The sequence below is a fragment of the Pinus tabuliformis genome, chromosome 7 (assembly GCF_031772625.1).
Source record: "Pinus tabuliformis cultivar Carrire ecotype Pingquan chromosome 7, CPIR1, whole genome shotgun sequence".
In the NCBI taxonomy this organism is placed as follows: domain Eukaryota; kingdom Viridiplantae; phylum Streptophyta; class Pinopsida; order Pinales; family Pinaceae; genus Pinus; species Pinus tabuliformis.
Window position 1 is genome coordinate 2,029,453,148 of NC_142293.1, and position 17,400 is coordinate 2,029,470,547.

Consider the following 17,400-nt stretch of genomic DNA (forward strand, 5'->3'; position numbering starts at 1 on the left):
ATATGAACTCCATAATGAAGCAACAAAAAGATAACATGATGGTCAACATTATGAGCAGCATGATGGGCAGCATTATGAGCAACATGATGGGCAGCATTATGAGCAACATGGTGTATGATATAATGTGCACGGGCAGCACAATGATGCATGGAGCATGGGCAGTGACGTGATGTATGAGATCATGAGCAGCATGATGATGCATGATGCAGCATGATGGTGCTACACGGTAAGGTGCAGCAAATGGATGAGATGCAACATGATGATAGGTGAAGGAGTCACCTTGGAGAATCAGTTGAAGCAGAATGTCTTCAACTGATCTCATCGTTATATGAAATGATCTATGCTAGATCTAAATAAGTCAAAGTGTTGACTTCTGTTGTAAATGTACTATCTCTCTCTCTCTCTCTCTCTCTTTCTCTGTTGAACTTTGAAGAACATAAAAGAAGAATTGATCAAGGGTTTCCCCACACATTGTGGGGTTTGTCCTGGTTGGCGCCACATCTTATGTCCTCTTGTCTTAGCTTGTCTTATGCGATTTATATTTATGTTCTATCTGCAGTTTATCTTAATGCTAATGTGATTGCTAACTATGAAAATTTAAATAAATTGCTCTAGCATAGAACATACCTAAAATTAACAAAGCAGCTAGGAGAGATTTTCCTAGGGAGGGAAAGTATGCAGTTGAGATTCTGAGAAGATTCAGGATGGAGGATTGCAAGTTGATATCTACACCTATGATCACCACCTTGAGGAAGCTAAGTTCTTCCAAGGGTGAGTTGGTGGATCCCACTTTGTATAGATGGTTGATCGGGTCCTTGATGTATTTGGTCGACATTAGGCCAGAAATTTGCTTTGCAGTGAACACACTAAGCCAGTTTATGGTGGAGTCAAGGAGGGTTCATTGGGTTGGCAGCAAAGCATGTGCTTAGGCATCTTTGTGGTACAATAGAGTCTGGACAAAGATATGTCAGAGTTGGTGGAGTGCAGTTGTAGGGCTACACAGATTTTGATTGTGAAGGGAGTGTAATGCATGGGAAATCTACTTCTGAATGTTGTTTGAGCTTGGTATTAGGTATGATCTCATGATATAGCAGGAAGCAACACTCAATGGCACTTAGTTTTGCAGAGGTAGAGTACATGGCAGTGAGTCTTGTGAGTTGTGAGGCCATATGGCTTCGCAAGATGCTCACAAAATTATTTGGTCTTGAGATGTGTCCCACTGTGATTCATTATCACAATCAAAGTTGCATTAAGCTCTCTGAGAATCCAGTGTTTCATGATAGGTCCAAGCATATAGAAATCTGATACCACTTCATCAGAAGACAAGGTCTAGAGAAGTGTTGTGAGATTGCAATACATCTCCATAGAGTAGCAAATAGCAGATATTCTCACCAAGCCTCTAGTAAAGGGAAGTTTGTGTTTTACAGAGACATGATGAGGGTGGTGGAGAATCCCTTCTTTGCTAGGAGGGAGAGTGTTGAAATTTTTGTAGTTTCGGAAGGTCTTCTACATAGGGTTGGTGTCTTAGCATGTAAAAGATATTTGATTGCCTCTTTGGGTGCTTGCTTGTTGGAGTAAGTGATATTATGATTTCTTCCCTAATGTTAACTTAAGAAAAGTACAATAATTAGTATAATTAATTATTGTGGGCTATTAGGCCAAAGTTCTAAGGGTAAATGATAAAATTATTTAAGTGATTTAGATATAATCGCAACCGTTGATCTCAAGTGAGGCTTAGGATTTAATCCTAACCGTTAATCATTTAGGAGATTAGAATTAAGGACTTTGGCTTAATTAAATTATAAAATAAACCTGAGGGAGAGGTGACAATACACACAAGAGGAAAAAGTGATTTTTTCTAGAGCAAGAGGCTCATCTAGACTGAAGAGAAGTGAGGAGAAGTGCAACAGGTCAGGAGAAATTGGAGGCTGAGTTCAAGAATGATGGAGGTTGGGTTGCTAAAGAGGAGGGTCGAATTGTGTAAGAGGCCAAAATATCCAGAGAGGTTGATTTCTCAAGTGCACAAGGGTCGTACGAGGAGAGAAGGAAGGGAGCCAATTTGCTAGTGAGACAGGTCTAATTTCTCCAAGGCCGAGTTTTTTCAAGAGGAATGGTATCCAGGGGTCGAATTCCTTGAGGCTGACTTCCCTAGTGAGGTCGAGTTTCCAGGTGCCCAACAACTATATTCTTCTATGTATTCTACGTGGGTCTAACCCAAAAAAATTCCAAAGAAGTTTAATTAAGGAAGATTGTGTTGTGAAAATTTGCTATTGTGGTGTGATTGATATATTCAAATAGTTTTTAATTTTCGGCAAATTAAAAATTATTTGAGATAAATATTTTTTGGGGTTTTAATAAATTATTGAAGTGAAATAAATCAGATTTGGTATGAGAAAAATTAACAAAATGAACAATAGACAATGAACCAATGTTATTATAATCGGACCAATGATCAAAATGTTCAACCCCAAAACTGGGAACTAGGAAAAAAAAACCAAAAAATCGGTCAATAAAAAGTACATAAATATTCAGATTTTGAAAAAAAAATGTGAATATTTATGTGCGTCCATATGGATCCAAACATTATACACAAACATGCAAAGTTTCTCATATGGCAAAGATGCATATAAAAAAATAGCACCAAGTGCAATCCATATTTGAATAAAAAATACATCAACAAAGAGGCTCTAGATGGCCTCTATTGTCCAAAAAAATTCATGCTACAACAAATACCTACATATCATCAAAATCATTGTGTATATTAGGATCCTCATCATCAATATTACACTCTAAACATTAAAATAAAATAGAAAAAACATGTAAAGTCAAGATTTTGTTTGAGTAATAAGTACAATTTTACTAGGGTCATGACAAAGGAGTTCAATAATCAATATCACCAACATTGAGGTACAAAAAGGGCTTGGTCCTCTTGATTAAATGCTAGTCCCATACTTGCTGATTTTTCAAGACCTTCTAATCTGATAATTACTTTTAATGATTTCTTAATTTAATTCTTCTTGGGTCATGTTCTTCATTAAGCAATCATGCAAAAGATCTCAACAATACAAACACTAATGACAGTAAGATCATAAAGAGACAACCAAACACAAAAGACAAAAAAATTTACCCTGGGAAAACCCTAACTAGGGAAAATCCCAGCAACCTTTTCTCAGAGAAATTATTCAATTCAACAAGAGATACAATCTTATCTTTCCAGTCAAAACAAGGTCAAACTAACCACATACAACCCCAGGTCAAACAGAGATAAATTTGGCCCGCTAAGATAGCCTCATAAATTTGGTCAGTTGTGCCTTAGAGATATCAGTCTGCCTCAGAGAACTCGGCCTGTTATCTCTCTCTTTCCTTTGCATGAACAGAAGAATATGTATATGGAAAATGAGTGATTTGAATTGGTTTCCAAATGAGGAAAATGGGTTGCCTTTATATAGTAAATTAATGAGCCCAAATAGGTGTGTCAAAGGGTCAGGCCAACTTGAACCTTTGGGGCTGGCCAACTTGATCTTGGAGGCAAGAATAATTTGAATTTCAAAAATTCAATTTTCCTCTTTTGAAGTCGACTTGAATTGTACATTTATGTTTATCTTTTCTTTCATATTTTCAGGGCTAAATCAGTTTATGAAAAATGATCAAAGCTCCAAAAAATCAACAATACCCTCATAGATGATAGAATCCAAACGAAACTTTTGCAATCCGCGAATCCTAAAATCCTGAAAATTGTTAAGTCTGCTGAATTTTGAGTTGGATCTAAAATTCTACTTTCTCCATATGAAATCCAATTAGGCCATGACCACTCTCAAACATCCTGAGTCATTTAATGGTAATGTTAAAAATGTAAGTAAAAGTGAAAGTAGCATTCTCCTTTATCTTTCAATTTCATCCTTTTACTTTAAATTCTTAAACATTACGATTAATTACATAGCATTAATAAGGGCTTCCCCACTCATAAATTATTGTTTTCAAGAAAATTCAGGAAGACATACCCAACCCTTTTTGAGGGGAGATGCCCACAAGCACCCCTTTTGGGGAAATGCACCCTCCATATTAGGGAAACATTTCCCACTGCGTCTCGCCGAATTTCCCCATAAGCATAATGTGGGGAAACATTTCCCCTAGCATCCCCTTGTCCTAGACGCCTGGGAAACGTGGGGAGCACACCCCCACCTTGGGAGATGCATCCCCGTGAAACACTAGAATATAGATGGTGTATTGGAGATGGATAGAAGCACATGCCATTGTAAACCCTGGTCTGATAGTGTATTGGGTCTATCGAATATGAACATTACTACATAGTACATACCCATCTAAAAGTGGGTCTGATATGCACCTAAGGTTGCAGTGCTAGAGTGAATCTAGATGGTATACTGGGTGCATAGAATATGGATACTAGAACATACCTACATACATAAACCTGGTCTGATACATACCCCGTGATTGCAGACCAAGATTGAATCTAGACCATGCATTGGGTGTATTGAGTATAGACACTGGCACATACCCATCAAAGCGCAGGACTCATATAAACCTCGACATTGCAGACTTGGATTAGTCTACATGGTGTGTTGAACATATTGATTGAAGACACTAGTAAAGGCCCATTAAGCAGGGGTCCGATATACACCTTGAGGTTGACAACTTGCTAAATTGAATATTAATTTTGGCCATATTGAATATGATGGACATTAGCATATACTCATCTAAACCTAGGTCCAATATACACGTCAAGGTTACAAATATGAATTGAAAAGTATATTGAATATGGACACTACCACATACCCAACCCCAGGTCTGATTACGATCTACACCTGTAGGATATGATGCTTGAAGATGTATACCTCGAGGTTCTTATTAGACTCGGGTCATCTCGAAACCTATATTAGACCCAGCTCAAGACTGGTATATGCTAGTACTTAATAATGAAAACTAAATTAAAGGGAGAAGAGAAATACCCTCAGAGCCAAATGGCATTCATTTTGTCTTTGAAGTTCTTTAAGCACGGCCAAGATATCCACCTTCACTAGTCGAGAAACTCTCGTTTCAATAATCTTCTCAATCTTATCCGGGTCATCTTTGGCCCTTTTCATGGCCTGCACTGCTTGAATTGTGTCATTGTTGAGAACTCTTCCTCTCCATAAGGGTCCCCGGCTTTGGCTTGCTCTTAAACTACATACATTCTGCCTTCGTTTCCACCACTGCAAACCCCCAATCCTTCCAGAAACTTCCACCAACCTTTCTCCCGTCTCGAAACCCTGATCTTTCTCCTTGCCTTTATAGAGCCAAACCGAGGGCCCTGCACGAGTTTGACATGAGAACCTTGTAAGATACCCGAGCGTGCCCATTGCTGGGCAACAAAATTCGATACGAACTCGACCTCACTTCAGCTGATGATCAAAGGACATACGAATGACACAAAATATGGTGTCGGTTAGGAGATAAGAAGCGTAAATTATGCACACGTCACAGGTCAGAACGCCAACCATTGCCTAGCAATCAAATGAAACATTATTCATTCATTTGAGCTACACAGCCTTTGCCTGAAACGTATAATTGGTAGAACTACGTTGACCTTGATGTTTAATCTTGAAGATTATCATAAGAAATTCAATAACACAGTAAAGTTTATTGCAAATGAGTGGCTCAGCTCGCTCGCTCTCTCTTTCTTTCTTTTTCCCATGTTAAGTTTAGTTTATTAAGTTTTAATGTTTTCATCGAAATTATATAAATTTTAGTTTGTTCAATAAAATATAAATATTTATGGAAAAACTTGTATTCCAACTCTTTATAAATACATTTTATTATTTATTATTTTTTTAATAAATTAAAATTTAATTTTTTAATTTTTTTTCAAAAAAATCCATTAAAGAATATTAAATAAATTTTTTATTATATTTTTTTATTATTTATTAAATATTAAATAAATTAGCACGGATTTATATTTAGTTATGGATCTTAGTGCTTGAGATTAAATATTTCAAGATATAAATTTATGAGTGTAAAATTTAAACAAATATTTATATTTTAAAAATTTTGATTCTTCTTGATTTTCAGTAGATTTCTGTTAGCTTTTAGTTAACATTAACCAGAAAAAATATTCTAAAAAAGTTATTTAGTCTTTAAGTTAGACTATGTTTTTAATGTCAATTTTTATTCAATTTCTAATACATTAATTTTAGTGTGCAATGATCAATAAATAATTAAAAATACAGGATAAAATCAATGCATGTAAATTGAGATCAATATGTTGATTTCACTCTACATGATAATTGTAGAGATGTTGTAATGTCCTTTAAACACTTTGATTCTGTCAAAATAAAATAAAAATAAAACAAAAAACATTACTTTAAAATAAAAATAAATAAAAAACTTCAAATCAGAAGAATAATAAAATAAAAAAATCAATGTTATTAATATTTTTTAGGAGTAATTTTTCAGTGTCACTTTTTGGTGTTCCCTGGGTATTATCTGGCCAAAAAATTGATGGCACAATCTTGATTTGTATTGTTTAAACTAGTTTTTTGACTGCATATGTGGATTAAACGCCCTCAAAACCTTTTAGAGCACTTAGATTGTGAAGATCACCTATCAAACTTGTGATTTCAGTGAATCTCTATCATATTCTAGACAAAGTAGATGGAAAAATAAATCCAAAAAAATTCCAAAACCCCACACTTAAAACTACAGTTTTGTTATAGAAATATGGAAATGTTCTTCTGTGGGCTTTGTCTGGACAGATTTGGCCAATCACATTTTTAGATTTTCGTTCTCCTCAATCCAATCAATTTTTATCACGTGACTCGTGTTATCCAGGTCCGACTCAGGTTCCACTTCAGGTTCGACTCCATGCTGGAGCTGATACTTTGTCCACCCACATTTAGTCTATAGATGGCTGATCCTTTGCCCGCCCACATTTAGCCTATAAATGGTCTGCAGAACATCGGTTCGCCGCTTCTGACCCATGATAATAGCTTTATCGGTTTTGGAATTTTCTCAAAATTATTTCAATGTAAAAGGTATGTTCATCTTGACAATTTTTGGTAGGAGTTAACTGTTTTAGGAGCCCAGAATTATCAGTATTGTTGTGCTGCAGCTACCCTTAAAATTCTTCATTCTGGGATCTAGACTTGCGCGGAGTTACATTCTAACCCTTCTTCTAAAAAGAAGCAGCTTTGCTTATGATCTGTAATATAAAATCTATGTGGGGGATTTGAATTGAATTGAAGAAGATTCAATCCAAAATGTACAGTGACAAATGCCCTTTCTGCAGTCTGGAAGTGGGCATCTATGCCTGCTTGCTGGGGATGCGGATTTGCTATGCAGTGAACAGTGTTCGTGTAGGGAAGGAGTTATCAAATGGGTTGAACCCTCAGTCCTTCATTGTTTATTCCAACGCATTGGGGTACTGGTGCTTACACCATTTGCCCTCTTTCTTGAAAAGTATGTATGTGGGCATTTTCTTTGTAAGTTTGCAATGCTGAGTATTGTTTTAATTTCTTAACATTTCAAATCCATGGTTTCATCTGAGGAATGCAGGAGGAAGCGACCAAAAAAATTGAGTTTACCTCTGTTTGGACAGTTCTTTCTGCTGTCTCTTGGGAGGTCAGTCGAGTATTTGAAGTGCACATTTTGCTATATAAACCGAATAGGTATAAGATTCTCCTAAAGATTTTGTTACAATGTCTCTGCATTTCAAGCGTTCTTGCTCATGGGATTGAAGGATATGTCCCTGCATTCGCTTCGACAATGCCCAATTTGGTTCCCACCAATATTTTCGTCATGGCATGGAATTTGTGGTTGGTATTCGTGTTTCTAACTCATTTGTTCTCCTATTACTCGCTATAAATTTTCCCATAAATATACAGATTTCAGAAATTAAACGTCCTCTACCTTCCCATGGGCTTACAAGTTTCGGAAATTAAATAGCCTGCCTTCCCATGGGCTTACAGATTTTAGAAATTAAACACTCTACTATGTGCATGATTGTTTCCAAAGATTAGACAGATCTTGCTAATGAGGAAACAAAACTAAACTGGAAACAATACTCTGGCATTCACTAAAGAAGCAAAAATTATAACAATAGAAAACCCCTTTAATGTGCAGGCTGAGACAGTGAAGAAGTATCCGGCCCCATTATCCCAATCATCGATTACTGCCATTCTAGGCTCCATTCAAACTGTTGTCCTAATAACGATTCTGGACAGATGAATCAAACCAGCATTATGGTTACTAGATAGGAGCGGGATCTTCTTTTTTTTTTTTCCAGAAGAAAAAATCTGAATATGTTATATTGAGATCATATAATCAGTTAGATTACAAAAAAGGAGGAACATTGATGTATCTGTTGATGATTCTGCACGAAACACAATCCTTCTGCATAGAACACAATTCTGTATGAGGATGAGAAAGGAGTTAGGGCATCAATACATCAAGAAAGAGCTTGAAGCGTCATAGAAAAATGAAGAAGGCAGAACAGCGGATGAGTCCCCTGAAAGAAATGCTGAGAATCATCGCGCATCAGAAGATCAAGATCAATCCGGAGGCAGGCTGCCAATGATCTTTGAGATGATAATGGCAGGAGGGACAGTTAAGTCCTGAAAAATATGGCTGCAGCGCCAATTCCAAAAATGCCAGATCGAGGAGAGGAAGATAGCGAGCCAGAAGGGCCGCTGAGACGACCACCAAGTGAAGGCCTCCATGACTGTGGAAAAAGGAGTGATAGGAAAGCCAAAGGTAGTTGAAAGATCGGTCCATAAGGCAGAGATAGCCGAACAGTGGAAAAACAAGTGAAAGTTAGATTCCGAATGGGAAAGGCAAAAGCAGCATCGGCTTGGACCATGCCATCCTTTTGTTTGAAGAACGTCCCATACAAGATTTCTGTTGTGAAAGAGGAGCCAGGCAAACAAAATGGATTTAAGAGGAACAGAAGCTTTCCAGAGCTTAAGAGGGAAGGGGGAGGGAGGAGGCGGGGAGGAGGAAGAGAGGGCTGAGTAAAGGCGCTTGACAGAGATGGGGCGAGCGGAGGAGTCTGTCGAGCAAATAAGGGAATCATGAGTCCCCAACTGAAGGATGTTCAGCTGAGAGAAGTGGAGGGTGGCGGAGGTCCAGAGGCAGCGAAGAGGTGGAGGAATGTGAAGTTGAAGATTGGTTTTCCAAATGGGCGTATGGGAAGACCATGAATCAATGAGCATGGACCAAGTGAAGATACCCCTGCTGTGAAGAAAAATGAGGAGAGACGGGGAGATGTGGGATTCCAAATTGTAGAGAGTGGGGTCGAAAGAAATGAGGATGGATGATCCAGAGTAGAAGCACCATTTGAGAATGCTGAAGAAGAAGCGCTGTTGCTTAAGTCTTTGCATTAAGTCTAGATTTTGATCCTCTTTCCCACCTTTTAACATCCCCCAGTAACGTAATCTGAGAATGAGAATGCAAGACCTTGTTGTTGATTTATTAAGGATTTAATTTCACAGGGAATCACCTGCAATGGACTCGGACTTGCATTGCAATTGTGGTGTATGCAGAAACGAGGGCCTGTATTCGTTTCAATATTCAGCCCAGTGTCTACTGTGTTCTCGGCAATCTTATCATCTTTGTTTCTGGGAGACACACTGCATCTGGGAAGGTAGGTGGTTAGATTTTTAGATTTTCAATGGATATGCAATCTTATTGATTATATGCATATCTGGGTTCTAGAGGCTTCTGCAATGCTGAAATTTTTATTTCAATATTTTTTTCCGAGTCTTACATATATCTTAGCGACCAGGAAAGTACTGTGTTTACAAATTAAGAAAATAATTTCACTAAGTGTTCGGTTGGCAAATTACATATATCTTAGCGACCAGGAAAGTACTGTGTTTACAAATTAAGAAAATAATTTCACTAAGTGTTCGGTTGGCAAATTAAGAAAATAATTTCACTAAGTGTTTGGTTGGCATATTGTAACAGTATGATGGGTGTACTACTTATATTCGGTGGTCTCTACCTTGTTCTATGGGGCAAATCCCAGGACAGTGTTACCCACATCAAAATATCTTCGTAGAAAAAGAGGATTTATATATCACAAACGAATAATAACATCACTATTTTTTTCCTCTATATACCAGTTTAGATTTATTTCAACTCTGGATTTATCAAGCACTTAGAGGGATCAAATCTCTCTAGGAGTAAACTTTTCTTCAAGTTTTCCTCAAGATATTTGATCCCTCTTGGCACTTGATAGATTCAGAGTTGAAATGGATCTAGGCTGGTTTTTAAATAGAGCTGACACTAAATTAAAAATATTAAATGTTAAACATTACATTTACATTTACATTTACATGTTTAGGTTTTTATGTGAGATATACCTCATAATAGTTTATTTACATTTACATTTATGTTTAAATTTTTATGTGAAATCTACCTCATAATGAATTGTTTACATTTACATTTATGTTTATGTTTTTATGTGAAATTTACCCTATACTAGACTGTAGAGCGCCTCTCAACACAATCACAAAAAACAACAACATCACCATTTTCTTCTTCCCAGTATTAAATGTAAAAATACCTCGCAACGTTGACCACTACCGATCTCCCAATGAATGCTTTTATATATAATTGTAATGTCACTAACCAACAATATATTTCCGTGGATATGTAAGACCTGGTTTGATCTTTTGCCTCGGTACACAAGACACTTGTTTGATCTCTCGGTTAAGGATTTATACATATCCGTGGAAGATGGTTTTTTTTTTTAACAATTCTATTAAGATATATTTTAATGGACAAATACTAACATAACTACATAGAATTGGGTTGATATGATGCGTATATGTCATAATCTTAACTAGACTTTTACGAAACATTTTAAACACCGGTTACCTTTGTAAAGTTTATAGTGATAGAACTCAAACAGAATTGGGTTGATATCATGCTTATACGTCATAATCTTAACTGGACTTTTCTTAATTCCACTGTTTATTTGGGGCCTGGAAATTACAAGGATCATTATCAAAATTAGTAACAACAACAAATTCAATCCCAATTTTAAAACCAATCCCTATCTGTTTTATGGATTTTGCAGATACTAATTGTAACCATGGACAACAGGCACAATTTTTTTTTATTCTTTCAGGGAAAAAATTGAATTTTTCATTAATTAACGTTTGTAATTACATTGTAATTACATAGGATTTGTTTAATGTGTTTCTTCCCACCAAGTGCCCATTTTCAGAACATAAAAATAAGGGAAACAATATAATATGAAACCTCCATCTATGGAATTTCACGTTGACTGCTAAACGATCTAGAATCGGATCATGATAGATCCAAATACTAGAACCCAAAAATAGAATATTGACTTTTGTCCAATCAAAATAACAAAATAGACCTCAGTCCCAACTATATAGACAAAAAAGTAACTACTTTTGTATATCCAATTGGTTATCTCTCAAGATGGGTTTAAGAATGATCTTCCCAAATTTTCTATTCCTTCGGTGTACCTTTGTATCTTTAGGGGCAATTGCTAGTTTAATTTTTGTTGAGTATTTGAGGTAAACTTGACTTGGTCAAGTTATTGGTGGCTTTTGAGCTCCAAGTTTATGAGAACCCATGGTATTCATATGGAATATAGTTTATTTAAAAGGGGGAATTAAACGGGCCTAAATCTACCTTAACTGGGATCAAATCTTTTGAGATGCAAACTTCTTTTAGAGTGAAAAGAGATTCGATCCCTCTCGGGCCCTTGGAGTTAAGATGGATCTAAATTGATTTCTTTTTCAAATTAAAAAAGTAAAACTCATAACCTCTCTATCTTAAAAGAGAAAAATTATGAGAACTAATTTTTAAAAAAATTATATGTCATATGTTTACACAATAACATTTTATTTATATGCCACCCTAAATTCTAACACCACTTAAAAATTAATGTAATTTTAAAAATCAATTATTATTCCTACATAAATTATCTAGTGTTAATGAGATCAAAAGAAATTATTTTCTTTTTCTTTTTCTTTTTTCTACTAGCATATTCATGATTTGTGGGACTAGTATGTGGTCTAAGAAACCATGAAGTAGGGGCGTCTAAGTTGTCAAAATTACCGAGGTACTACACTAACTCTTAAAATGGAAGGATTTTCTTTTCTAGCCCTCAAAATCTAATTGTGCAAACTAGATTTGACAATGACATTTAAATTTTTGGAAAGCAAGATTTAAACCAATATTGTGAAAGAATATTGTATATTTTAACATTGAAATACTAGTTATAATGTTACAAATGGAAGTCGGCAATAGAGGTAATCATACAAAGACACATCCATTTTTTTGTGGCTTTTAGTGATTTAATTATTCATGATTTTTGTATGTCATTAATGGTTGGTGTTTTCATTTTAACTGATAAAAGTTTTCGTTGCCCATTTAGATTTTCTTTTAAGGCTGGAAATATTTTTCTTTTATTTTTAGTTATATAATTAAAATGAGTCTACATTAGGGTGCTCATACAAAGTTATCATCCTCAAAAGTGCTAATGGAATCAATATGAACAAACTCCTGCAAGAATGTGCACACATTCCTAAGTGGATGTCTTTGGAATCATCAGAACCACTAGCTCAAACACAACACTAGTGCCATGAAGGCAAGGGGCAAGAACATGTATGCAATCATAAGAACACATGAGTGCTCCTAGGAATGTGTATGTGTACCTATTGGGTAGTTTTTAAGGGCCAAAACCCCATTTCCTCTCTAAATTGCAAACACAGTGACCACATGGTGCATTTTTCAGGATGATTGAGGAAACAAAGGGCAGATTAAGAGGGAAAATTGAGGAAATCACTCACAAAGTCTATGAATTTGATCTTTAAAGCATTCCAGGTAAGGATTTTAATGAAAATTCAATATTAGTTTTTGTTTTATTTCAAAAATTGGAATGAAATATAGAAAATGGTCTATAAGATGCATGCAACTATTGGAAATACTGAGAAGGGAGGGGGGGTGAATCGATATTTCTTTCAATTGTTATATAATGGCAAATAAAGTTTATCACAAATTACACTAGAACACAAGATGTAGAATCAAAAAATAATTTTATTAATAGAAAATAGTGAGGATTCCAATCCTCTACAACAATTCAGGCTCCGACCAATACAACAAAATTCTAAATTCTTCGAGGCTCCAACCCTAAATGAGGACTCCAATCCTCAAATATAAATCCAAGCTCCATCCTGGTCTCTCACAAGGCTCCAACCTTGTATAAGGACTCCCCTCCTTTATTTCATAAATCCAAGCTCCAACCTTGTCTCTCACAAGGCTCCAACCTTGTATGAGGACTCCAATCCTCTATTTTGCAAATCCAAGCTCCAACCTAGTCTATATGAGGACTCTAATCCTCCTAGGCTCCAACCCTTCCAAAATTTTGCAACTCAATTACTGATGGATCAAGGTATTGCTTCACAATGTCTTCTTAGAATTGCTTCAAGATGGCTTCAATGAATGGTCCAATTTTTCTTTAATGGCTACTCTAAAATCCCTTCACAGATAAGCTAAAAAAGAACATGCTTCAAATGCTTGCTTCATAAAGTCTTCAGGATTTGTTCCAAAATGTTTTTCATGTTCTTCTACAAGTTTGTCCAAAAGATGCTCCAAGTCCGCTTCAAGGTCAGCGAAATCTACTTTACACAAGCTCCAAGGTCTGTTAGAAAAACTTCAAAGTTTGCTCTAGATTGTCTTTTGTGCCAAATCCTTCAAATCACCTTCAACAAATGGTTAATAAGGATGCTCAAAAGTTGTTATAGAAGGACTTCAAACTCTGCTCAAGACTGCTTTAAGGTCTTCACCAAAACCTTCAATTACGCTCTAAAAAGGTGTCTTCGAGATTACTTAAAGATCTGCCTTAAAATAAGCTTTAAGCCTGCAACAATCACAGGACCAAGTCTGTGTAATACCCCTATTGTGTTGCTTTAAAGGCATGACTACTTTTAGACTTTTGAATTATTATGGACTTAATGGCTATGGAAGCCAAGATTGAATTATTTGATTATGTAATTAAATTTTATTTTATTAAATTAATAAATGAGATTACTTCGAAATATTCTGGAAAGAGCTCTAGATTATTAAATACTTATTGCCAATGTATAAAAAGTTGTTAGTGGTTAAGTCCACATGGTAGACCTTCCCAAAAGTTTTCCAAAAAATCCCAAGGAGAAGTTATTAAATAAATTAGCATAATTTGGGAACCTAAGTGATTGGAAAATACATTTAGGGTGGCAAGAAAATTTGAAATAAAAATTATGGCAACAAGGAGCTCTACCACTCACAACTATAAAGAATGAAGTGTTGTTGCTCCTAACCTCCCACAACCTACAAGGTTGACACCACAACAACTAGAGGAAAAAAGAGCAAAAGGGATCAAAAGGGATTTGTTATAGTTGTGATAGAAAATACACTAAAGGTCCTAACTGCGCTGAGAAGAAATTATCTTACATAGATTATGAAGAGGAGGAAGAAGATGAACAAGAAACATTAAAAGAAGATATACACCAAGAACCAACCCTAGGGTTAAAAAAGAAGAAATGAATATGACCATATATTGTAATGCATTGGTGGGAATTACCACTCCTCAAACTCTCAAAGTAGAAGGATATATCAAGAAGAAAAATGAATAATGCTAATTGATTTAGGTAGTACCCATTATTTTATTCATTGTAAGATAACCAAGGATTTAAATTACTTTCTATATCCAACACTAGTGTGTCAAGTGATGGTTGCAGATGGAGGAACTATTAATTTCTTAGGGAAGTGCCCTAGTATCAATATAACCATGGGAGAATATGTATTGAATACTTGAATGCTTTCCATTCCAATGTGTGGTGTTGATCTTGTATTAGGAGTCAAATGGTTACATATATGGGGATGGTAGCTTTTAATTTTTAATAACTTTCCTTGAAATTTTTTTGGGAGTCTTTGACAATCATTCAAAGGTATTTGAGATTCCCAAAGGTCTCCCACCTAATCATGATCATGCTATTCACTTGATTCTAGGAAGTGTTCCTCCAAATATAAGACCTTATAAATATCCAAACGCTCATAAGAGTGAAATTGAATGTATGGTTACAAAAATTCTAGAGGTAGGTATAATTCAACCTAAAAAAGTTATTTCTCTTCTCTAGTAGTATTACTGCACAAGAAGGACGGATCATGGTGCATGTTTCTGGATTATAGAGAGCTCCACAAGCTCACTGTTAAAGATAAATTTCACATTTATGTCATTGATGAATTGCTGGATGAACTACATGGAGCAATTTATTTCACCAAGATGGATCTTCATTCAAGATATCATCAAATTATAATGAAGAAAAAAGACATTCTGAAAACAAAATTTACTAATGCACCTTCCACATTTCAAGGTTTAATGAATTCCAATTTCAAACCCTTCCTTAGAAAAATTGTGTTAGTATTTTTGGATGATATACTAATATACAACAGGTCTTGCAAAGATCATGTTCAACATGTTGACATGGTGCTCAAACTATTGGAGGAGAAATAATCATATGCAAAACCATCCAAATGTTTCTTTGGGGTACAAGAAGTGGAATATTTGGGTCATATTGTGTCTTATGAGGGTGTTAAGGTAGACCCTTACAAAATTAAAGCCATCAAGGAATGGAAAATCCCAACAACCTTAAGGCATCTTCAAGGATTTCTAAGGTTGGCAGGGTATTATCACAAGTTTGTTAAGAATTATGAGAAAATAACAACACCTCTAACAACATTACTGAATAATGATGCATTTTTTTGGACTCTAGAAGCAACTAAGGCCTTTGAACATCTTAAAGAGGCAATGTGTTGAGCTCTAGTCTTAGCTACACAATACTTCACAAAAACCTTTTATTGTGGAATGTAACACCTTAGTATATGACATTGGGTTTGTTTTAATGCAAGAGGGAATACCTATTTCTTTTGAAAGTCATTCAATCAAGCGAAAGTATTTACACAAACCTATTTATGAGAAAAAAATGTTGGGAATACTACATGCCCTGATGCAATGGTGCCCTTACCTAACAGGAAGGCACTTAAAGGTAAAAATAGATCATGAGAGTCTTAAATACTTCTTGGAACAAATTTTTTTTTTTTTTTTTTCTCGATTAAGACTAATTCTATTAAGCAAAAATATTGTACAAGAAGAAACCTTCCAGAGAGGCAGAAAACCGGCAACCGAAAATGGTAAAACTATCAACCTCGGTTCCAGAGAAGGAATTAAGCAAGCAAGGAGCTACAACAAGTTACTGGTAACCTAAAGAAGCAGTGATTCCTACCCTGAAAGGGTAGAGGAATCAACACGAAGCTTTTTCCCTTTCTTTTTTTTGACTTCAACCCAACCATTTTGGGGTGGATGAGCAATAACAACTTGAAGATTGGGGTCCTCCACCGGAGAGCCCTCCTTTTCTGAATCAGAGGAGGAGGACAAGTGGACACGTTTCTGAGCAATGGCTGAGTCAGTGGAAGGCGCCAGACCATTTGTGGGAGGGGCCACGAAATGAGGCGGCTGATTCAATTCTTCATCACTATCTTCATCTTCAGAGCTGGAGGAATCTGAATTCACGACAGGAGGAGGAGAACAAGGAGCCCATCGTTTAGCCTTAGGCTTAGAGACGTTGGCCTTGTTCTTTTTTGCTGGGCGAGATGGGCATGTATTCTGCAAATGCCCATATTAGTGGCAATGGCGGCACCGAAAAGCAGTATTCTCGTAATCCAGTGTCTGGTCCAGACGAAGTCGTTGATCTTGAGATTGATTTGTTCTGGAAGTCCTTTGCTCAGATCTAATTCCACACATATTCTTGCATATGAGTAGAGACCTTTGGCTTCCCGCCATAAATCACCATGGATGAAGCTGCCCAAGGTATCTCCTATGGCTCTGAAGACACGAGTGCTCCATAGGTGGGCAAGTAAGTTTGGAAGCCGGATCCATACAGGTGTCTTAGTAATGACTGCAGTAGCTGGATCAAAATCTGGGAACCAAGGAGTCAGGAATAGTCCTGCAGTTCCCATGAACCAAGGGCCTTCTGCTAAGGCCTTTTCATAGTGCTTACTGTTGTCAAATAAAACAATGAAATAACCTTTCGAACAAAAAAAGATCTTACAATGATGTGTCCAGTTTGCATGGATCCATGCATAGAGATCCTGAGATCGCGGCCATAATCCGTTGAATCTGCAAATGATGGCTCTTTCTGCAAATTCTTGAAGATGGGAAGCCAGATCTTCATGAATGAGTTCAATAGAGGGTACTTCTTCAATCTTGTCAACCAGGAAGGCCTTAGATTTAAGGACTTCCGGGGGTTTGGGGATCTCAGAGTGAACAACATCTTTGTATGAGAAAGGCCGAGAAGAGGAAGACTGTCCCACTGCACCTCCTCTCAA

At 36.3% G+C, this 17,400-nt stretch overlaps 1 protein-coding gene across 1 annotated transcript in view; it reads right to left on the reverse strand.

Annotated features, from left to right (window-relative positions):
• Positions 1-5,529, reverse strand: part of LOC149256640 (pentatricopeptide repeat-containing protein At1g62350-like) — an 82,042-nt gene extending 76,513 nt beyond the window's left edge. Inside the window, exon 1 of the mRNA XM_089460809.1 lies at positions 4,968-5,529. Within this exon, the coding sequence (XP_089316935.1) occupies positions 4,968-5,357 (390 nt within the window). The 5' untranslated portion in view covers positions 5,358-5,529. The remainder of the gene's footprint in view (positions 1-4,967) is intronic.
• Positions 5,530-17,400: the final 11,871 nt, after the last annotated feature.